Genomic DNA, 24,598 nt, shown 5'->3' with positions numbered 1-24,598 from the left:
ACGGTGGTGTAGTGGTTAACGCTGTCACCTCACAGCAAGAAGGTCCGGGTTCGAGCCCCGTGGCCGGCAAGGGCCTTTCTGTGTGGAGTTTGCATGTTCTCCCCGTGTCCGTGTGGGTTTCCTCCGGGTGCTCCGGTTTCCCCCACAGTCCAAAGACATGCAGGTTAGGTTAACTGGTGACTCTAAATTGACCGTAGGTGTGAATGTGAGTGTGAATGGTTGTCTGTGTCTATGTGTCAGCCCTGTGATGACCTGGTGACTTGTCCAGGGTGTACCCCACCTCTCGCCCATAGTCAGCTGGGATAGGCTCCAAGCTTGCGACCCTGTAGAACAGGATAAGCAGCTACAGATAATGGATGGATGGATAGCTATAAACATCAGGCACTTTTACAGACACTGACATCAACTGTAAATAGCATAAACAGAAAAAAGCTAACTGGGCTTCAGTAGGCTACTGAGTGAGCATCCCTTAACTATAACTGCATATATAGGTCTTAGATTATGAAAATTCTGCTCATATTGAGAATGCAGGACTGGTTTATGCTAATCCAAACCAATTATTAAAAGCGAAGTGCAACTTCTCATCTCATCTCATTATCTCTAGCCGCTTTATCCTGTTCTACAGGGTCGCAGGCAAGCTGGAGCCTATCCCAGCTGACTACGGGCGAAAGGCGGGGTACACCCTGGACAAGTCGCCAGGTCATCACAGGGCTGACACATAGACACAGACAACCATTCACACTCACACCTACGGTCAATTTAGAGTCACCAGTTAACCTAACCTGCATGTCTTTGGACTGTGGGGGAAACCGGAGCACCCGGAGGAAACCCACGCGGACACGGGGAGAACATATAAACTCCACACAGAAAGGCCCTCGCCGGCCACGGGGCTTGAACCCGGACTGTCTTGCTGTGAGGCGACAGCGCTAACCACTACACCACTGTGCCGCCCCTGAAGTGCAACTTTTATAATATAATTATAAACTAATATACAGTATAATTTCGGCAAGATATACTTTCCACAGGGTGGCACGGTGGTGTGGTGGTTAGCACTGTCACCTCACAGCAAGAAGGTTCTGGGTTCGAGCCCAGCAGCTGATGGGGCCTTTCTGTGTGGAGTTTGCATGTTCTCCCTGTGTCTGCATGGGTTTTCTCTGGGTGCTCCGGTTTCTCCCACAGTCCAAAGACATGCAGGTTAGACTAACTAGCTACTTGAAATTGCCCATAGGTGTTAATGTGTGTGTGTGAGTGCACAGAAAGGAACCGGCTACCCTACTGTTGCAATTGAGGTTTTTCACCCACGTGACCAAGTCATGTGACGCTGCCATTTTGGACGTCACGGCTCGAATCAGTTTGAATGCGAGGAAGGCGACAAACGAAAAACATAAAAGAAAAAGGAGCGAGATGCAGAAAACACCTTCACTATCCAGCGACGTAGGGCATTTACAGGGCGAGCAGAGGGAGAGGTATTTGCAAAAATTGAGGTTAGCAGGCTTAGAGAACGACGTTTACCTGCTTCCACCAGCATTGTTCACTGACGTACGGAAGTACACGAAGCCCTCGTCTTTACCTGACTTCGGCCCACATGATCTGTATACCTATGTCGTTAAAAACCCATCGCCATACACAGGTATTGATCTGAAAGTGTATAAGAGTTTGGATGCCTACAAATATTTTGTGTCAGGCTGGGTAACATGCCTACATCAGTGGGTCATCCCTGGAGCCGGTGGTCGCCATCTTATTACAGCTAAGGTTTGTTCACATTTTCATTTACTTTCGGTCCTCAGGATAAACAAAATGTTATTAAATGTCATTGAAATAACTTCTTAGTCTGTTGAGACATGGCCCGTTATAAATTTGCTGTTACCAGGCAATGACCAAGAACTGTATTATTAGGGTCGGTGTCTGTGTTGTAGCAGTGTACTAGCAGCTAGCTGTTAGCACTAGCTAATGTCAACAACATCATAGCTGGTATGTTACTGTAGCAATGTTTACGTTCAGTCATTTGGATGACTGTTAAAACCTTTCAGTCTCAAGTTTTTCCTTTACTGGATTTACTAGTTTACTGTAATTATGATCCGGCAGCTATTTACACCGGATCCAGTGTAAATAGCTGCCAGAGCGCGCTCCGGCTTGCTCCCCCTCAAATTAAGCAGCGCGATCCGGCTTGCTCCCGGAGTGCTCCGGCCGAGGTTCCGGAGCGCGCTGCTTAATTTGAGGGGGAGCAAGCCGGAGCGCGCTCCGGAACCTCGGCCGGAGCACTCCGGGAGCAAGCCGGATCGCGCTGCTTAATTTGAGGGGGAGCAAGCCGGAGCGCGCTCTGGCAGCTATTTACACTGGATCCGGTGTAAATAGCTGCCGGATCATAATTACAGTAAACTAGTAAATACAGTAAAGGAAAAACTTGAGACTGAAAGGTTTTAACAGTCATCCAAATGACTGAACGTAAACATTGCTACAGTAACATACCAGCTACTATGTTGTTGACATTAGCTAGCTTGACCTTCAAAATGGCGGACACCGGGGCGTCACGTGACCCTGTGACGTCAGGTGAAAAACCTCAATTCTGGTCAAGTCAACCAAACGTGGTTCACCTCAAGCCTGGTTTGGCAGTGATGACGATACTTTCCACAGGGGAACTTTGATCACCCTGACATATACACTCACCAGTCACTGCGCAATTATGCAATTGACAAATCAGCCAAGCATGTGGAAGCAGTGCAATGCATTAAATAATTTAGATTCACAACAAAAGCTTCACCTCTGCCAAGCCATATATTAGAATACACACACACAAAACAAAATCCTGGATCCATATACATATCCGGATTTACATCAAAATCTAAAAATTGTTCCTTGGCCCATGGCTCACCTTTCCTCAAAATTTCATCAAAATCCGTTCACTACTTTTTGAGTTACGTTGCAAACAGGCATACAAACAAACAAAAAAAAAATGGAGGTGAAAACATAACCTTCTCCAACAAAGTTGGTGGAGGTAATTAACCAAAAGCTTCACACATCAAAATAACCATCAGAATAGATAACATGTGATCTCAGTGACTGTGGCATGGTTTTTGGAGCCAGGTGGGCCGATTTGAGTATTTCAGAGGCTGTTGCTCTCCTGGGAGTTTCACACACAACAGTCTCTAGAGTTTAAACAGAATGATGTAAGCTGCAGTTTTGTTCTTGAGAAAGGTCAGAGGAGAACAGCCAGACTGGTTTGAGCTGAAAGCATCACACTACACACAATACTTTGAACCGTGGATTGGATTTCACTCCTGTCAGTGTGAACAGGAATCTGAGGCTACAGTGGGCACAGGTTCACTGAAACAGGACAGCTGAAGATTAGAAAAACATCGCCTGGTCTTTTCCAATCTTAAACTGTCCAATAAAGTGGATGATGAGTGTACACATAACAGTGGAGAGAAAAATACAGGACCGGTCAAAAGTTTGGACACACCTTCTAATTCAATGTTTTTTCTTTATTTTCATGAATTAAAAGACACTTCATGTCTGAAAGTAATGATGGATGTCGTTTCTCTTTACTTAGCTGAGCGGTTCTTCACATAATATGGATTACTACAGTTGTGGAATAGGGCTATTTACTGTATTTTTATTATTTACTATTTATTGTTTGATCTCAAACACATTAAGAAAGCAAGAAATTGCACTAATTAACTTTTGACGAGGCATAGGTGTTAATTGAAAAGCATTCCAGGTGACTACCTCATGAAGCTTGTTAAGATAATGCCAATAGTGTGCAAAGCGTCATCAAGGTAAACGGTGGCTACGCTGAAGAATCTAAAATATGAAACATATTTTAACACTTTTTTTGTTTCCCAGATAATTCCAAATATGTTCCATGTGTTATTTCATAGTTTTGATGTCTTCAATATTGTTCTACAATGTAGAAAACAGTCAAAATACAGAAAAACCTATAAATGCGTAGGGGTGTCCAAACTTTTGACTGGTACTGTAAGTTCCCAGTGATACTTTGATATAACTAAATGATTAGTGTTTACATGTAAGTGACAGTGGCATATGTTACTGATATATGTAATATATAATGTTATCACTAAAGTGAAGCAGTTGTTTTTAATGAGAGTTATAATTTGTGGTGAGTCTATACATATTTGGAAAATGCAATAAACGGCAGCCTACTGTATGCCATTTTTGCTTTAAGGTAAATGAAGCCAGTAGGACACAGGCCTTAACTTAAAACTAATTGTTTAAATTTCATTAACCTCCTAGGGCTTAGCGGTCACATGCGTGGACAGCACTTTATGGAAATTCGGAACAAGAATCCACATATGTGGACATACTTTTTCTCTAAAAGTACATCTTATCAAAAGATGATGCTTAGTTTTTATTCTAATCAGGTTCTAATAAGCCCAAATAGCAAAGAGAAATAAAAAATGCATGTAAAAAAAACAGCTTGGGCCTTAGGAGGTTCCAGGGTACAGGTGTGTACAGGACTGCTTTTAAAATCCCACTCCTGGCTTCTCTCAAAACATCCATCCATCCCATCCATCCATTTTCTTCCACTTATCCGAAGTCGGCTAAGCAGGGTATTCCAGCTGTCCTTCTCCCCAGCAACACTTTCCAGTTCCTCCTGGGGGATCCCAAGGCACTCCCAGTCCAGATGAGATATATAATCTCTCCAGCGTGTTCTGGGTCTACCCCGAGGTCTCCTCCCAGTCAGATGTGCCCGGAAAACCTCCAAAGGAAGGCACCTAGGACGCATCCTAATCAGATGCCCGAACCACCCCAGCTGACTCCTTTCGACATGAAACGGATCCCTCCGGATGTCTGAGCTCCTCACCCCATCTCTTAAGGGTGAGCCCAGAAAGCTCATGTCAAGCGCTTGTATCTGCGATCTCATCCTTTCGGTCACTACCCAAAGCTCATGACCATAGGTGAGGGTTGCAGACAGCACAGAGCTTTCTCTCTAAACAATTCTGAACAATCCTGCCCATTCCTTCAGGTATTTTTGCTTGAACCCAACTGCAACCTAATCAATTTAACTGGCTCTATTTCCCAAAAATATACATCAATCCATAAAGCAATGCTGATCATGATAAAGCCGTTACTAAAGATGAATGTACCGTATATACCGTACACTACCGTTCAAAAGTTTGGGGTCACTTTGAAATGTCCTTATTTTTGAAAGAAAAGCACTGTTCTTTTCAATGAAGATCACTTTAAACTAATCAAAATGCACTCTATACATTGCTAATGTGGTAAATGACTATTCTAGCTGCAAATGTCTGGTTTTTGGTGCAATATCTCCATAGGTGTATAGAGGCCCATTTCCAGCAACTCTCACTCCAGTGTTCTAATGGTACAATGTGTTTGCTCATTGCCTCAGAAGGCTAATGGATGATTAGAAAACCCTTGTACAATCATGTTAGCACAGCTGAAAACAGTTTAGCTCTTTAGAGAAGCTATAAAACTGACCTTCCTTTGAGCAGATTGAGTTTCTGGAGCATCACATTTGTGGGGTCGATTAAATGCTCAAAATGGCCAGAAAAATGTCTCGACTATATTTTCTATTCATTTTACAACTTATGGTGGTAAATAAAAGTGTGACTTTTCATGGAAAACACAAAATTGTCTGGGTGACCCCAAACTTTTGAACGGTAGTGTAAGTGGGCAAACTTTTGCCTTCAGTATGTTCCAATATTAACGAACACGGCCATTAGTCCATTGCAGAGCACCATGTTCCTGCGCGTGCACACACACACCTTTATTGTTACTCAGAAACTGAATTATGCATGTATATTAACTAGGCCAGAACCTCACCTAGTGCCATTTTCATATCTCAGCATTTTGTCTTTATCAAGGTATAAGACAAGATGATTCCAGAATATACAAAAATACAGCTTTACTTTGGTAAAATAGGTCTAAGAAAGATACCTTTATTTGGTAACTGATGTGCATTAAACTTCCTGATTCAACAATAAACCCCAGAGCCACTTGGTAATCAAGGCTCCCATGTGGCAGTTAAATCAAATGGGGGTGACGAGGCATAAAATCAAGACATGGATCATCAACTACAGCAAAGATAAATGATTTTTAGATTTATTAATAAAGATTTCCGCTTCTCCATTTGTGCACCTTCCTGGGGCAGTTAATACATTTGACGACAATTCTCAAAACTCCATTAAGTGAGTATATGGTCCATTTGTATCCAATTTCAGAACTTGTCTGTTGCCGTAGGTCCCATGTTTGACTTCTGTGCCAGCCTCAGTACACTTGGAGGCCAAACTCAGCTCCTTTTCACAGTGAGTGACAAAACTGGTATAGAGTTTCTGACCATCCTCTTTACCGATGTTGTAGTGGTACTGCATGGACTTCCCCCTCGCTTTCCCTCCCAGTGTCGCTTGAGGTACAATGAGGACGCTGCCAGGCAGATCAACAACGGAGGTGTATTTCCCAGATTCAGTCTCACACAGCTTTACATTTAGGAGGGTGTTCACTGAGAAGAGCAGGAATTGTAGGCTTGATTAAATCAAGACTTTTTTTTCAATCATGCATTTGTTTTACAACATTATTGTAAATTTTAAGTGTAATTATTCAACAAGATTGCACAATACCCATTTTGGGGATCATATCTTCAGCTGCCTCTTTGAAGAAGCAAATGTAGATGACCATTCCACGATTAATCTGTGCAAATATGTAAGATGTAAACCAGTTAGGACAAGAAACTACAGTTTTGATCACGTCAACTATTTTTCAGATTTTCAGATTAATTGCATCTATAACATGCCATTACATGTCGTAATAAAAATGCTAAAACTCATCAGAAAAGTGTTAATTGTTTTCGTCCACTCACATTCACTACATTATGTGAAACTTACCAATTTTGAAGAAGGTTTAAGCTCCATAATCATGCCATATTTTATGGTATACACTATATAGCCAAAAGTTTGTGGACACCTCACCGTCACACCCATATGTGCCTTTTGAACAGCCCATTCCTGAATTAGTTTCCGCTTTACTGTTATAATAACCTCCACTCTTCTGGGAAGGCTTTCCACTAAATTTTGGAGCGTGGCTGTAGGAACTTGTGCTCATTCAGCCACAAGAGCATTAGTGAGATCAGGCACTGATGTTGTGTGAGGAGGCCTGAGGTGTAGTCAGCGCTCCAGTTCGTCCCAAAGTGTTCAGGCCTGAGGTTCTCAAAAGCATCGCAGCCCAAAGATCATTGTTAAATGGTAGAATGAGCAGCACAATGAACGCTCTCTCTCCTAGTTAAGACGCTCTTACGATTAAGAGTCTTTTGGGAAACCCACCACAGTGCGGTTGAGGCAATTGTAACGCTACAGTACACCGATACAATTGTGTGGTTCCATACCATTGAGTGCTTCCAACTTTGTGGCAACAATATGGGGAAGGAACATACAGTATATGGGTGTGATGGCCAGGTGGCCACAAAGCTTTGTCCATAGAATGTACAAAATATGTCAATATCCTTTATAAAGCTTATAAACCACACTGACTGAAGTGGAAGTAATGTTAAACCATATTGTATTTTCAAATCCCCAAACCCTTCAGTGCAGGACCACCAGGTTCTGTAATAGCTTTTTCCCCCAGGTCACCAGATTGCTGAACTCCAAATTCTAAACTTCTATTTATACTTGAACAATTCCTAACTCCACAGGTCACTTTATAATATTTTTGCTGCTGCATAATTTAATACACTTCATATTTAATGCTGTGCTGAGCCAAATTGCAACGAAATTTCGTTCTGTGTACACTTGTTGCATACTGAATGACAATAAAGGTTGTCTAAGTCTCAATACTCAGAACCAAAAAAAATTCATCTTGATACCTATACAGAAAAAGATATTAAGGAGGAATTTCCCAAAAAGATAAGGATTGTATTTATTTGAGATTTTAGGCACAGTGAAATAAACAAGTGAAAACCGGCTAGTGGCCTAGTGGTAGTGTGTCCGCCTCTCGATCGGGAGATCGTGAGTTCTATTCACGGTCGGGTCATACCAAAGACCATCATAAAAATGGTACCTACTACCATCTGGCAAGGCACGCTGCAATACAGATGCAAGTGGGGAGTTAAACTCTCGTGGTTACCAGAGGACTAGCCCCCCACTGTAACCCTAGCTATGTAATAGGCAAGAGGCCGAGGGCTACAGAAATGGAGATCGGCGCCACCCGATGCGCCACATGGCACAGGGAAGAACTTTGACTTTGAAATAAGCATTAATTTTAGCATCATCCAAAAGAATTGTTTTTTGTTTGCAAATGTTTGTATAAAAGTTCCATACTAATTATTAGTATGGAACTTTTATACAGTGGGGCAAAAAAAGTATTTAGTCAGTCACCAATTGTGCAAGTTCTCCCACTTAAAAAGATGAGAGGCCTGTAATTTTCATAATAGGTATACCTCAACTATGAGAGACAAAATGAGAAAAAAAAATCCAGAAAATCACATTGTCTGATTTTTAAAGAATTTATTTGCAAATTATGGTGGAAAATAAGTATTTGGTCAATAACAAAAGTTCATCTCAATACTTTGTTATATACCCTTTGTTGGCAATGACAGAGTTCAAACGTTTTCTGTAAGTAGACAAGGTTTTCACACACTGTTGCTGGTATTTTGGCCCATTCCTCCATGCAGATCTCCTCTAGAGCAGTGATGTTTTGGGGCTGTCGCTGGGCAACACGGACTTTCAACTCCCTCCAAAGATTTTCTACGGGGTTGAGATCTGGAGACTGGCTAGGCCACTCCAGGACCTTGAAATGCTTCTTACGAAGCCACTCCTTCGTTGCCCGGGCGGTGTGTTTGGGATCATTGTCATGCTGAAAGACCCAGCCACGTTTCATCTTCAATGCCCTTGCTGATGGAAGGTTTTCACTCAAAATCTCATGATACTTGGCCCCATTCATTCTTTCCTTTACACGGATCAGTCGTCCTGGTCCCTTTGCAGAAAAACAGCCCTAAAGCATGATGTTTCCACCCCCATGCTTCACAGTAGGTATGGTGTTCTTTGGATGCAACTCAGCATTCTTTCTCCTCCAAACACGACAAGTTGAGTTTTTACCAAAAAGTTCTATTTTGGTTTCATCTGACCATATGACATTCTCCCAATCCTCTTCTGGATCATCCAAATGCTCTCTAGCAAACTTCAGACGGGCCTGGACATGTACTGGCTTAAGCAGGGGAACACGTCTGGCACTGCAGGATTTGAGTCCCTGGCGGCGTAGTGTGTTACTGATGGTAGCCTTTGTTACTTTGGTCCCAGCTCTCTGCAGGTCATTCACTAGGTCCCCCCATGTGGTTCTGGGATTTTTGCTCACCGTTCTTGTGATCATTTTGACCCCACGGGGTGAGATCTTGCGTGGAGCCCCAGATCGAGGGAGATTATCAGTGGTCTTGTATGTCTTCCATTTTCTAATAATCGCTCCCACAGTTGATTTCTTCACACTAAGCTGCTTACCTATTGCAGATTCAGTCTTCCCAGCCTGGTGCAGGTCTACAATTTTGTTTCTGGTGTCCTTTGACAGCTCTTTGGTCTTGGCCATAGTGGAGTTTGGAGTGTGACTGTTTGAGGTTGTGGACAGGTGTCTTTTATACTGATAACGAGTACAAACAGGTGCCATTAATACAGGTAACGAGTGGAGGACAGAGGAGCCTCTTAAAGAAGAAGTTACAGGTCTGTGAGAGCCAGAAATCTTGCTTGTTTGTAGGTGACCAAATACTTATTTTACCAAGGAATTTACCAATTAATTCATTAAAAATCCTACAATGTGATTTCCTGGATTCTTTCCCCCCATTCTGTCTCTCATAGTTGAGGTATACCTATGATGAAAATTACAGGCCTCTCTCATCTTTTTAAGTGGGAGAACTTGCACAATTGGTGACTGACTAAATACTTTTTTGCCCCACTGTACATACATCATATGTACATATTGGTGCACTGACTATCAGCATCAGTACTTTACAGTGAACTGCTAGCTACACATGGTTAAAATGGCCCTTGTGCAATATACCTACTTACTTGTGCAATACTATCTGGGTAATACTGGTAATAATACCTGTGCAATACTTACACATGCAATACCACCTTTGTAATACACTTAGGTTAACTATATATCTGCAAACCTGGTAATTTATGCAAATTTGTTCATTTTTTAAATCTCTAAATTTGTAGTTTATTTCTTTTATATATATCCTTTTTTGTATACTTAGTACTTTTGCACTACTCCTTCACTGCCTGATCTTTATCTCTTTATATATTTTGCTGCTGTAGCAATGTAAATTTCCCCTTGTGGGATAATAAAAGGCTATCTTATCTTATTATACATTTTATACATCTTCCCAAATCAATTGCTGATATGATTGCTGTTATATATCAGGGCTCGAAATTCATATATTTTTTCACCAGCCAGCCGGACTAGTGACCTTCCAAAGTAACTACCCAAACAGAAAATCAACTCGCCAAAATTTGTTCATGTATGAATTTTACTTGTCAAAAATAACACAAAAGAGAGTAGTTATCATTGTTCATGACTAATGTGCATTTATTTCAAGACCCGAGTATTTTGATACTGTTGTTAAATACATAAATGAGAACAACACAAAGCACCATAATATAATCCAAAAAAAAAAAAAAACCTGCCAGATGACTAACCCCTTACTAGTTATTTTAGGAACCAATTCGTCCGCTTCCATTTTTAATTTGTTGTTGAAATTGACAGAGCTTACACCAGGGGTGGGCAATTATCTTTTCCATGGGGCCACATGAGAAACTGAACATTTTGTGGAGGGCCAGTGTCACGGTCTGAATTTACCAGGTAAATTTATTAACTTTAATTAAATAAGATTAACTTTTTTTTTTTACACATACTAATAAAATTCAATCCAAACCATTCACACAATACAAAAACACATTATCTACACATTATAAATCTGAAAAAGATTGTAAAAATATCATCTTTCTTTTGAAAATGGCGAATCGCTGGTCTCGTGCCTCCTTGGACTGTGTGTTTTGCTGATCTTCATTTTGTGACTGGGAAATGATTGTTTCCTCATCCATATTCAACAGCTTGTCTACTGATAATCAAATCTCACAATTCGCGTTCTATTAGTCCACAAATGTGCTGAAATGCTCGGTACAAAATCGCAGCAAGAAATGGTAAATTTAGACTTCTCGGAAGTTGACCGGGGGGAATCGGCATGTGCATGGTAAATTTATACCAGCGCACGATCAGACCGTGACACCGGCACCTGCTGATGACGTCACACTATGTGATTGGCTGGACCGCTTGAAGGATGTCGTACAAGTTTGTGGTCGGTCTGGACAAATTACGGAAGTAGTTATCATGGGATTAGGCTTCGTGGGATTTCATGTCATGTTCATGTCGCGCGCATTGCATTTTTGTTGAACACAACTTCAAAATAAAAGCAATGCACATTCAGTCCATGCATGAGGTAAAATTAGAAAATACGTTTATTTTGTAATTTCTAATTAACCTTACGCAGGCCGGTCAGAATGAACCAAAGGGCCGGATGTGGCCCGCGGGCCGTAAAATGCCCAGGTCTGGCTTACGCGGTAGCCTATGCCAGTGATTCCCAACCACTGTGCCGTGGCACATTAGTGTGCCGTGAGAGATCATCAGGTGTACCGTGGGAACTAATTTCACTTAATTGTTCAAAAAATTATTCATTTACTGCAAATAATTTGTCGTCGTTCGTCTATGCTAGCGACATATAGTGACAGGCAAAACAATTAAATACTCTTACACTACATGGCAGCAGGTAGCTAATTAACCTGTGTATCTGCCTGTTGCCATTCAAACAATAGATTTAGTAATGTTTTAGGTGTGAAAGCGGTGATAGCGAGGGATAAATATTTGAAAAGAAAAAGTACACAATCCAAACTGGGTCCTGGAGAAAATTCTGACCCAGATGAAGGCCCTAGTATGAGTAGAGGTCAGAAGAAAGCAAAAAAGGTGATTTTCCACAACCTATCTATGCGAGCTGTGCTTTTCAAGCATGACTGCTATAAAAACTAAAAAAGGAGAGTAACTCAGAGCTGTTGAGGAAGATCTTCGTGTGTGTCTTTCTTCAATTCCTGCGAGTATATCAGTTTTGTGTTCAACTAAACAGGCCCAGGTTTCACACTGAGTAAGTAAACTGTGAGTAAGTTGAGACTAGATGATCATTGTACTTCATGAGACATACTTTTTGTGACATTTTTGTTTGGTAGTGTGCTGTGGGATTTTTCGAATATAAAATATGTGCCATGGCTCAAGATAGGTTGGGAAACACTGGCCTATGCAACACCAGCGATTGCACGAACTGAGTCAGCGCTGGAAACTGAAACTAGGAAATCTTCCCGCAAGTTCCTTTCAGCAGAAAAACACCGGAAAAGGTTTTAAACAAATGCAAGTCGGCAGATGACCATAAAATACTCGATAGTTACAATATAATAATTTTATGTATCTCTCACAGAATTTTCGGAGATATATCGAGTATATTCGATATATCGCACAGCCCTAGTCTGAATCTTCGCTTCATATATATTTATTTTCGACTAGCCAGCCTCAACACATTTGTGGACTAATAGAACGCGAATTGTGACTACAATTGTGAGATTTGATTATCAGTAGACAAGCTGTTGAATATGGATGAGGAAACAATCTGTAATGGCACTCCGTTAGCTCTTCCTTGGTTACTGTACCATTTCTAGAGTCAGTCGAAAAAACACTCTTTTTCCATGCGAGCGGTGAGACATGACAACTTTCCTTGTCTTTCTAAAATCTCATCTCATCTCATTATCTCTAGCCGCTTTATCCTTCTACAGGGTCGCAGGCAAGCTGGAGCCTATCCCAGCTGACTACGGGCGAAAGGCGGGGTACACCCTGGACAAGTCGCCAGGTCATCACAGGGCTGACACATAGACACAGACAACCATTCACACTCACACCTACGGTCAATTTAGAGTCACCAGTTAACCTAACCTGGGTTCGAGCCTATCCCATAGTCAGCTGGGATAGGCTCCAGCTTGCCTGCGACCCTGTTGAAGGATAAAGCGGCTAGAGATAATGAGATGAGATGAATATGTTGAATTGATCACATTTTTTTGTAGAATTTACAAATTGTTGTAGTTTAAACACAGACAAACTGTAATACTAAAACAGAATGTGATAGTTAAAATTACATCATTGCCCTGTTAAAAAAAAAATAAAAAATGTCAGTAGAGGCTCTCCGGCACATTTCGTAAAACTCTAAATCAAATAAAATATCTGTCTAGTAGATCATTGCTTGTAACCATCATTTTGGAGCCACAAAAACCAATAATCGAGAACACTCGCAATTCATTCCTAGATGCTTTTTTATTGTACAATGAATATCCGTAAAATTAACAGTTATGTATTGATTATTGTACATTGAATACCTGTAAAATTTACATTTAGTTAGCATTAATTGTACATGGAATCCCAGTGAAATGTACAAGTTATTCTGTAATGTTGTTTACATTTCACTGTATTTTTAACAGGATTATTCTGGCAACCACAGCTGCCAGTATTTTTTCCGTAAAAACAACGGATTTTTTTTTTTTTTACAGTGTATACTACGCGATCCGAGACGCACGATTGAGCCAAAACTCGGCCCGATCTCCAAAATAGTCGCACGAATGAAAATCGTGTCAAAATCGGGCCAAAAATGGCACAGTGTCTGCCCAGTGTCTGCCCAGTGGCTGCTACAGTTTACATTTACCTGGTAAATTCAGACCGTGACAGGTGTCACGTGGGCTGCCTCGTGACAGGAATTACCTGCCAAATGACAAATTAAGTCGCCTCGGGCGACCGGACCACCGCGAATTTCGAGCCCCGTTATACCATATTCAGCTGCAGTGTCATGCCTTACATTTTCAGAGAGAGATTAAATGTAAACATAGACAGATCACCTCAACCCATTCTGCCTCAGAGTCCACATCTGCAGGTTTTACTTGTAGTTTTGCGTGTAAACACTGCTGAAGAAGCACTCGGACTTTTACTGAAGGTCCGTTTGACATCGTCCTGACGCAAAAACTGCTTCAATCTGTGGTTGGTAGAAGAGAGTAAAAACTGACGTAAAACTGCTTCAATGAAGACGACAAACAACTGCCATGAAAAGAAAATACTGCACGTACACTGAAATATAGCCGATTATGGAGTAAGAAGTACCGTAACTTCCGCACTGCGTCATCAAAACGCGCCTCCGCGGCTCACAGTAGCATGTTGAGTTTTGTTCAAGCACTCTTCTTTACAAATGTAACCTTTAAGTTACAAGTTTAAACTCGGCAATACAAGCGTGTAAAATGACTTAACCACCCTGCATTTAGCTACTGAACTAATATTTTGTGAAATATTGATAAAATGATATTTTCTCAGTGCTGTAGAAAGCTTTCACAGATGCTGAAGTGTTACTCGGTGTCCTCTGGAACTGTGTTATTATGGTCCCGCAGTAATGTTGGACATCTTCAGCGGCTCTCGGTGAGCTGGAAACCTGGTGTCTGTTTGAAGGTAAGTGAAGAGCCTGAATGATCAAGTCCTTGTGTGTCAGCTGTGGTCAGTGTGTACATGTTTATGAAGTCATGCATGACACTAATGCAGCTAGAAGAGCGAAATGAGTTTGTCATTTGAACTGGTGCAGCTTGTGAGAAAACAAAACTCAGACAGGCAATGACTGACATGCTGGCTGAGTTCCTTATTTCAGACTTCATCTCATCTCATTACCTCTAGCCACTTTATCCTGTTCTACAGGGTCGCAGGCAAGCTGGAGCCTATCCCAGCTGACTACGGGCGAGAGGCGGGGTACACCCTGGACAAGTCGCCAGGTCATCACAGGGCTGACACATAGACACAGACAACCATTCACACTCACATTCACACCTACGCTCAATTTAGAGTCACCAGTTAACCTAACCTGCATGTCTTTGGACTGTGGGGGAAACCGGAGCACCCGGAGGAAACCCACACGGACACGGGGAGAACATGCAAACTCCACACAGAAGGGCCCTCGCTGGCCACGGGGCTCGAACCCGGACCTTCTTGCTGTGAGGCGACAGCGCTAACCACTACACCACCGTGCCGCCCTATTTCAGACTTGTATTCATATTTTTCCTGCACAGCTCTGTCACTTTTCCCTAAAAGACATGTCATAAAGCATAGATACAGTGCTGAGCGTAAATGAGTACATGCCCTTTTGAAAAGTAACATTTTAAACAATATCTCAATAAACACAAACAACTCCAAAATGTTGACGGGACAAAGTTTAATATAACATCTGTTTAACTTATAACATGAAAGTAAGGTTAATAATATAACTTAGATTACACATTTTTTCAGTTTTACTCAAATTAGGGTGGTGCAAAAATGAGTACAGCCCACAACAAAAACTACTACATATCTAGTACTTTGTATGGCCTCCATGATTTTTTTTTTAATGACAGCACCAAGTCTTCTAGGCATGGAATGAACAAGTTGGCGACATTTTGCAACATCAATCTTTTTCCATTCTTCAACAATGACCTCTTTTAGTGGCTGGATGGAGAGTGATGCTCAACTTGTCTCTTCAGAATTCCCCAAAGAAAATAATTTCTTTACACCACAAAGGTGAAGGCTACAAGAAGATCAGCAAAGCTTTACTTATCAGTCAGAATACTGTAGCAAAAGTGGTACAAAAATTTGAGAAAGATGGAACTGCAACCGTCTCACAGAGACATCCAGGTTGTCCACGGAAGTTAACACTTCGACAGGAGCGTCTTCTGATGAGAAGGGTTGAAGAAAATCGGCATGCAAGTTCACTGCAGTTATCTAAAGAAGTAGAAAGCCAAACTGGGGTGACTATTTCCCGTGACACAATACGGCGTACACTGCAGAGGAATGGCATGCATGGATGCTGTCCACGAAAGAAGCCTCTCCTAAAGCCCAGGCACAAAAAAGCCTGCCTAGAGTTTGCCAGGGCCCATGCTGACAAAGATGAAGACTACTGGGACTCTATACTCTGGAGTGATGAGACCAAGATAAATGTTTTTGGAACTGATGGCTTCAAAACTGTATGGCGTCGCAAAGGTGAGGAATACAAAGAAAAATGCCTGGTGCCTACAGTGAAACATGGCGGTGGCAGTGTCCTTACGTGGGGCTGCATGAGTGCTGCTGGTGTCGGGGAGCTGCATTTCATTGATGGCATCATGAATTCACAGATGTATTGCTCTATACTGAAAGAGAAGATGCTACCATCACTCCGTGCTCTTGGTTGTTGTGCACTTTTCCAACATGACTAAACACACATCTAAGGCCACTGTTGGATTTCTGAAGAAGAACAGGGTGAAAGTGATTCAGTGGCCAAGTATGTCTCCTGATCTGAACCCAATCGAACACCTATGGGGAATTCTGAAGAGACAAGTTGAGCATCACTCTCCATCCAGCATCCAGTCACTAAAAGAGGTCGTTGTTGAAGAATGGAAAAAGATTGATGTTGCAAAATGTCGCCAACTTGTTCATTCCATGCCTAGAAGACTTGGTGCTGTCATTAAAAATCATGGAGGCCATACAAAGTACTAGATGTAGTAGTTTATGTTGTGGGGTGTACTCATTTTTGCATCACCCTAATTTGAGTAAAACTGAAAAAATGTGTAATCTAAGTTATATTATTAACCTTACTTTCATGTTATAAGTTAAACAGATGTTACATTAAACTTTGTCTTGTCAACATTTTGGAAATTGTTTGTGTTCATTGAGATATTGTTTAAAATGTTCCTTTTCAAAGGGGGTGCACTCATTTACACTGAGCACTGTAAGTGCATGCATTCTATATCCTTCAGCCTGTGACCTGTAAATCAAAAGCCGCCATCTGTAAGACCATATAAACTCTTTCACAGCAATCATGCACAACTTTCTATGAGGAAGCTGTTTTGTTGTCACTGCTGAAGTAAGCCTACAGCATAAATTCACTACACCTGCAAACCAGGTTTAAACAATAAATGAAAATAATTTTTTTTTTTTTTTGGTCATTCCTATGTATAACTGGTATACACTGGAATTAAATGTTAGTTTTTCCAGGACCATGGTGCAAGACAAGTAAATTAATTTATCTCATCTCATTATCTGTAGCCGCTTTATCCTGTTCTACAGGGTCGCGGGCAAGCTGGAGCCTATCCCAGCTGACTACGGGCGAGAGGCGGGGTACACCCTGGACAAGTCGCCAGGTCATCACAGGGCTGTTAATTAATTTGTATAGCGCTTTTAACAATAGGCATTGTCAGAAAGCAGCTTGACGGGAAAATAAAGATTTTAAACATATGAACTGATAATAAGCAAGGCTGAGGTGACGGTGGTAAGGAAAAACTCCTTGAGATGACAAAAGAACGAAACCAGACTCAAAAGGGAACCCATCCTCATTTGGGTGATAACAGATCGCATGATTATAAACAAGTCATTTCCATATCTGTGTCCTATAGACCCTTTTCACTCATGTGACCTTCGTAAACGCGACCGCCATTTTGGACATGAAGAAATAACGGTTTATGGCACAGACCCTTTCGGTTCTCGCTCATCTAGCTGCTACAAAGACTGCTTAGACTGCAACAATAATACCTAACACACTTTTAAGTATCCGTCGTAAAGACGTGAAACCCGTCGAGTGACGAGTGTGTTCACTGATAAGCTAACACAATCTAAAAGTAGACATACCATCACACTGCCCTGGCACTGTGTACAGTTTACCTTCTATGGTTTGTGCACTCACTATTTGCCATTACTTTCTCCAACCCAGTGTTCGAACTATGCCGATATTTTCGGGGGGTCCCTTTTTTTCCCTCATGTTCTCCAAACACATGAGAAGCCTATCTTACGCACATATCACGCCGACTCCACACCTCCACACACGCATCGCGTCTGAAGTCATAACTCATCAGGGGAAATCGTGTCCGCATTGGCATGTTCAAAAAACAACCTCGCGTCAACAATGATACCACACGCAAGAAAAAAAAAACAGTCAGGCTACTCAACACATCTGATCCACAGCAGCACCAAAGCATCACTGGAAATCATGTCAACAACCAATCTTCCATTTCAACACGCGTCAACAAACAAATGGCACCACAAACATGAACGAATCGGTCAGGCTACCGATTCCAAACCCACAGCAGACGAATAATTAAATGCATCTTACCTTAAAGCAGAATCGACCACAAAGGAAGTGTGTTGGCACTGTTGGCACACTTCCTTTCTACTAGTTTGTGTCCCCAACCTGGCAGCAGCACAGCAGTCGTTGTCATATCGGTTTATTTTATCTTTGATGTAAACACAACACTTCGGATATGCAAATGCTTCCCGTTACACACGATTGCTATGTCAATAAACATCATTTTGCCAATATTTTAGAGACCATCCATCTTCTCCGTCGGTCAGCATCTGTCGGGATCCGATAAAATGATAAATCTTGCCTTGTGTGTTGATGGTTACTACATCCAGGTGCACAACAATATAATGGCATGATGGAAGTCTTGCTGAAAGTAAAACCTTTCTTTGATGGCTATATTCCTTTCAATGCTTCGCCGTCGTTCCTCGTTGTTGGCTGTGGTAGACTATTGGTAGTTCATGTCCAAAATGGCGGCCGCGTTTGTCATGACGTCACGTAAAAAGGGTCTATAGGGTCAAAAAGTGTAATTGTGTAACCAGGAAATTCATTATAGTTTTAACATGAAGTCTATTTTATATTGATCAACTCTTCACTGATGGAGACTTGAGTCAAAACTGTTCATGACAGCTACAGTCCTATCATGGTGATTGTAGTCCTAAGCCATAATAGCAAAACTGTAAGTGTCCAGAGCCGTCTTCCAAGTGTATCTTTAAACTGTCCATATGGGGCCATTCTCCACAGAACCTCAGCCAGAAGTAGAGCATTAGGATGTTATAGAACAGTAAGCAACACTACATAAATTGCACATACTTAAGTGTGAGATGAGTGTAGGACAAAAAAATACATCGAAGAATATGCAGATGACGATAAATACACGCGTGTTGTTTAAAAACATGCTTCCTCCTAAGTATGTCTCGTTTAGTACCGATTTCTGTGTCTTCTTCTGACACATTTTTTTGATTCCTCATGTCTTCAGATGGAGGAGCCACATGGTGTAGAAGGGAAGCATGAAAGCACAATTAAAGAACAGAAAAACACAGAATTTAAATACAGGTGCTAAAGTTGCGGGGTTATACTGTAAAGGTTTTTTTTTGTAGGGGGGTTTGGGCAAGGACCACTGTTGTTCCTCATTTGAGAAAACAAAATAGGAACACAGAAAAATCTACAGGCAGAAATTTAATAAACATTTTTGAGTTCCTTTGGACAGTTGCCATCAAACATTAATAGATATATATTTTTTTAAACAATAAGAGTCATTTAAATACTCAGTCCATCTCAGCTTGGTCTGAACAGCTGATAAAACACATGCTGGTCAAGCTGCTGGCTTTGTCACTGTGTCAGCTGTTATATTCCAGCATTTTTTATGACTTTATTCAAATTATTATTAATTATTTGAGATTTGTAAGAAAATCTTAAGTAATTATCTCATCTCATCTCATTATCTCTAGCCGCTTTATCCTTCTACAGGGTCGCAGGCAAGCTGGAGCCTATCCCAGCTGACTATGGGCGAAAGGCGGGGTACACCCTGGACAAGTCGCCAGGTCATCACAGGGCTGACACAGAGACACAGACAACCATTCACACTCACATTCACACCTACGGTCAACTTAGAGTCACCAGTTAACCTAACCTGCATGTCTTTGGACTGTGGGGGAAACCGGAGCACCCGGAGGAAACCCACGCGGACACAGGGAGAACATGCAAACTCCGCACAGAAAGGCCCTCGCCAGCCACGGGTCTCGAACCCGGACCTTCTTGCTGTGAGGCGACAGCGCTAACCACTACACCACCGTGCCACCCTAAGTAATTATATAATCTCAAATAATGAATCACTTAAATATGTAATAAATAAAATTAAATAAAAATAATTAAATAAAAAATCCTTGTTGTGAGAAATTCTTTGATTTTCTGTTTTAGTAGCATTAGCGCATCTTTTTTTTTTTTTTTCCCATCCACTTTACCCGCTTGGCCTGTCTTTTGGTAACTGGTACGTCAGACAACTTCTTCTGGTACGTCAGACTAACGAGGATTTTTCAGCCCAATGATTAGCGGTTTGCTAATTACCATTACAAACGACCCTGCACTGGAATGATGCCATACCTGCTGCTTTTTTCACAAACATTTAATTAAGCAGAGGTTCCCAAACTAGAGGTTGATTTACAAATGGGGTTGCAAGAGAAACTCCCAATTTCCCCTTTTGTTTTATTCATTCACTTTATTATTAGAACTATTGTGCTACTGTTTTTTAAGAAGAAGAAGCTTTTATTTTGTCACATGCGCACGCACACACTCAAACACAGTGAAATTTGTCCTCTGCATTTAACCCATCTGAAGCAGTGAACACACACAAGTGAGCAATGAACACATGCACATACTCAGAGCAGTGGGTAGCTATGCTACAGTGCCCGGGCAGCAGTTGTGGGTTAGGTGCCTTGCTCAAGGGCACTTCAGCCCAACCTCAGGTCATGGCTGTCCCATGTTAACCTAACTGCATGTCTTTGGACTGTGGGGGAAACCGGAACACCCGGAGGAAACCCACGCAGACACGGGGAGAACAATTGCAAACTCTGTTTTGAAATGTTACTGGGAGTTGTTTGGCCAAAAATAATTGGGAGTCTCTGTTATATAGCCTGTGTGCATTTAAAAAAAAAAAAACCAAAACTTTATGGCAATATGAATTTGTTTCCTAACTGTTTTTGGCCAGCATCTTTGTTGCCCCTTTTCCACCAAAGCAGTTCCAGGGCTGGTTCGGGGCCAGTGCTTAGTTTGGAACCGGGTTTTCTGTTTCCACTGACAAAGAACTGGCTCTGGGGCCAGAAAAAACCGGTTCCAGGCTAGCACCAGCTCTCTGCTGGGCCAGAGGAAAGAACCGCTTACGTCAGCGGGGGGGCGGAGTTGTTAAGACCAACAACAATAACAAGACCGCGAAAGATCGCCATTTTTAAGTGACGAGAAGCAGCAGCTGTACAAACGCAAAGTCATCCATTATTATTGTTGTTGCTGCTGCTGCTTCTTCCGCGTTGTTTTTGCTTCGATATTCGCGCCAAGGTTTATGCAAACGTAGCGACGTAACTGACGTATAAGCGACGTAACTGACGTATACAGCGACGTAATGACGTGGCTTCCTTTAGCACCGCGAGCTATGGAAAAGCAAACTGGTTCTCAGCTGGCTCGCAAGTTGAACGAGTTGTGAACCAGCACCAGCACTGGCCCCGAACCAGCCCTGGAACTGATTTGGTGGAAAAGGGGTATGTTTTTGCTTGAAATCATCTTTAATTTCGAGGCTTTTACTATCAACTTTAGTCAAGAAACCACTGGAAGCATAGCTGAGATGAATGTATACAGATGATCTGATAATTTTAACTATTGTGGGTTGAAATATTTTGTCAGCTTTCTCCTAGGTTTTTAAAGGGGACATTGTGAAAAACTCACTTTTTCAGTGCTTGTGCACATACATTTGGGTATCTGGAGTGACTACCAACCCACAAACCCTGAAATAAGACGCCCACAGTCAGTTTCTTTTTTTTGCCTATTTCACCAAACACGTGCTTCGACAAGACAAGCCGTTCAGATTGGTTTCCCCTTTCTATGTCACAAGGGGAGCTCATTAGGATAATGCCAACCCCTCGTTTGAGTATCTCTACTCATGGCTTGAATGAATATTCATGAGGGAAGTGCTACCTGATTGGCTGCTGGAAGAAAGGGTGGGGTTAGCAGTGGCTAATTATCATTTAAAGGAACAGGCACTCATCAGTCATTTTGAACAGGGTTGTTTAGACAGGGTGAGAAGGGAGCTGTGTTTTTTACTCTTGTAGTATTTTGACTAAAGCCTGTTAAAGACATTTCATTAAGACCTCAAGGAGCTGTGTCAACTTGTGGAAAAGGGGTAGAATATGTCACCTTTAAGGCTGGCTAACTTTGGTGAACAAATGTGGTTGCTCCAGAAACAAAAATAAATGCATGATATGATGTGTAACCTTTTTATTAAACCACATTTATAAACCACCACCTAGTTATTAAACCACTATTAATAATGTAATGTATCCACTGCTGTATGGAAAAATTTTGCTGAACAGGAATTCCGACCGGCAGAACAGTGGTGTAGTGGTTGGCGCTGTCGCCTCACAGCAAGAAGGTCCGGGTTCGAGCCCCGTGGCCGGCGAGGACCTTTCTGTGTGGAGTTTGCATGTTCTCCCCGTGTCCGCGTGGGTTTCCTCCGGGTGCTTCGGTTTCCCCCACAGTCCAAAGACATGCAGGTTAGGTTAACTGGTGACTCTAAATTGACCGTAGGTGTGAGTGTGAATGGTTGTCTGTGTCTCTGTGTCAGCCCTGTGATGACCTGGCGACTTGTCCAGGGTGTACCCCGCCTTTCGCCCGTAGTCAGCTGGGATAGGCTCCAGCTTGCCTGCGACCCTGTAGAACAGGATAAAGCGGCTAGAGGAGATGAGATGAGGAATTCCGACTTTTCATCCATGATGGAGAGATGGAGAGAGATGTCTTCTGTGTGAAAAGCTTAATAATAAATCTAATTTTGTCCCAATAAATTAGGTTATAAAAATGGTTCTGTATGTATGCTCCCAAATCCCAGTTTTACTCGCAAAGGAACAGATGTGAAGAAAACGCTGAATGTCGATCTCTGGGTTGGTTGGTGTGAGGGAGGGGGTATAGAGAGAGACTCTTCAGTCATTTTTTTTATTCTTGCAATCCTTGACTTGCAAGTGACGTCAAAACAAAATAGAAACCCGGATGTCCGCCATGTTGGTGGAGATACAAATACAGGGTCAAGCGACATTCCATACAAAACATAATCACGTGTGCGCAACACTCTGTTTTTCCGCTGCTTTAAGCGTTATTTTAGCTATGCCGTATCTTCGTGCTGTATATGGTTGTGATCACAACAGTACTCATGACCGTGGCACGTTCTGATTTTTTTAGAATTCCGTCCGTGATTCGGAAAGAGGGCGAGGAAACTCTGAGGTTTAGTACAGAGAGGAGATGAGCATGGCTGAAAAATGTCAGCACGGCTGAGCTAACAGAGGCTAAAATCAAAACAGCTCGTGTTTGCACTAATCATTTTATCTCAGGTGAGATTCAAAAGCTTTCTCGATAATATCATCATGGATGAATTTTATTTCGTATTGCTAGAATTTTGCTATAAAATGAGCGTTCTCTTGTCGTGGTTCACTCGGTCGATGTTATAATTTTAACACGTGTGTTACCATTTCGCTTCTAGGAGCGACAGCAGAATTATACGATAGAAACAATCCAGACTGGGCACCCACTCAGAACACGGGCTATGTTTCGTCCAAGGTCAGACTTGATTCTTTGGCAGCCAAACCAGATAGAACGCGATATCTGGGTACTCAATGGTCGGTAGAAGCGTCTTATCTTCAGAAAAGTCTGACTTTGTAAAAATAATATGGGTCAAAACCACACATATCTATCTTCTCTTTGTATCGTATCTTCGCTCGATCATTCAAATCGTGGTAACACTGAGAAAATTCAGCATTGTTTACAGACACGCTTTCAGTGCCTGCCATCCTAGTTGCTTTGTATATCTACCATCAAGGCGGACGCTCATGACGTAGCACATTTTGATCACGTGGTTGCAGGTCATCTAAAGCAACAAATTGCTCCTTTAACATTTTGCACTGGTATTTAATGAAGTGCTAAACGTCAGGTCATCAGACATCAGTCTGTTGTAACCTGCTACATCGTGCATTTTAGTGTGCATTTATTTTATTATGAAAGTTTTTTTTTGTTTTGTTTTTAATTCAGGTCATTTTTATGATATAGCATTTGATCTGTATTATTGTATGGTTGTGGCACGTCCCCAGTCAAATACAAGATGCCAATCAAAATGTAACACTGCTTCCAGTTGATGCCAGGTATTTGTTTGTTTGTTTTGTTTTGTTTGTTTACTTACCGATAAAAATGGTATGCCTTGTGAAGTTTCTTTGAGGGAAAAGGGGCAGAGCTGAGCAGCTGTTTTCCAGCTGGTGGGAGTGATCAGCTCCTTATCACTCAATAGACACTTGTGGAGGGGGGGGAGAAATGATTTACAGTGGGGCAAAAAAGTATTTAGTCAGTCACCAATTGTGCAAGTTCTCCCACTTAAAAAGATAAGAGAGGCCTGTAATTTTCATCATAGGTACACTTCAACTATGAGAGACAAAATGGGGGAAAGAATCCAGGAAATCACATTGTAGGATTTTTAATGAATTAATTGGTAAATTCCTCGGTAAAATAAGTATTTGGTCACCTACAAACAAGCAAGATTTCTGGCTCTCACAGACCTGTAACTTCTTCTTTAAGAGGCTCCTCTGTCCTCCACTCGTTACCTGTATTAATGGCACCTGTTTGAACTCGTTATCAGTATAAAAGACACCTGTCCACAACCTCAAACAGTCACACTCCAAACTCCACTATGGCCAAGACCAA

General features: G+C 41.8%; 2 protein-coding genes across 2 annotated transcripts in view; one reads left to right on the top strand and one right to left on the bottom strand.

The window, feature by feature from the left end:
* Positions 1-5,897: 5,897 nt before the first annotated feature.
* dtd2 (D-aminoacyl-tRNA deacylase 2) lies at positions 5,898-14,213 on the bottom strand. The gene is made up of 4 exons (XM_060934026.1): positions 14,163-14,213; positions 13,938-14,071; positions 6,597-6,666; positions 5,898-6,478 (listed from the first exon to the last, which is right to left on the bottom strand). Exons 2-4 carry the CDS (start codon positions 14,043-14,045, stop codon positions 6,153-6,155), a joined length of 504 nt encoding a protein of 167 aa, XP_060790009.1. The 5' UTR covers positions 14,046-14,071; positions 14,163-14,213; the 3' UTR covers positions 5,898-6,152.
* The window catches only part of nubpl (nucleotide binding protein-like), a 33,630-nt gene continuing 23,208 nt past the window's right edge, over positions 14,177-24,598 (top strand). Inside the window, exon 1 of the mRNA XM_060934023.1 lies at positions 14,177-14,535. Coding sequence (XP_060790006.1) covers positions 14,389-14,535 — 147 coding nt within the window. The 5' untranslated portion in view covers positions 14,177-14,388. The remainder of the gene's footprint in view (positions 14,536-24,598) is intronic.

The sequence above is a fragment of the Neoarius graeffei genome, chromosome 11, assembly GCF_027579695.1.
Source record: "Neoarius graeffei isolate fNeoGra1 chromosome 11, fNeoGra1.pri, whole genome shotgun sequence".
Classification (NCBI taxonomy): Eukaryota; Metazoa; Chordata; class Actinopteri; order Siluriformes; family Ariidae; genus Neoarius; species Neoarius graeffei.
Note: the sequence above shows the minus strand (reverse complement) of the source record. Positions and strands in the feature narration are given on the sequence as shown.

What these genes read in the sequence shown, in the direction of transcription:
- dtd2 (XM_060934026.1), bottom strand. Translation starts at nt 14,045, where the DNA reads ATGTCAAACGGACCTTCAGTAAAAGTCCGAGTGCTTCTTCAGCAGTGT. An exon ending in CTGAGGCAGAATGGGTTGAG is followed by an intron (nt 6,667 to 13,937) that starts GTGATCTGTCTA and finishes ATATTTGCACAG; the next exon opens with ATTAATCGTGGAATGGTCAT. An exon ending in AGATATGATCCCCAAAATGG is followed by an intron (nt 6,479 to 6,596) that starts GTATTGTGCAAT and finishes TGCTCTTCTCAG; the next exon opens with TGAACACCCTCCTAAATGTA.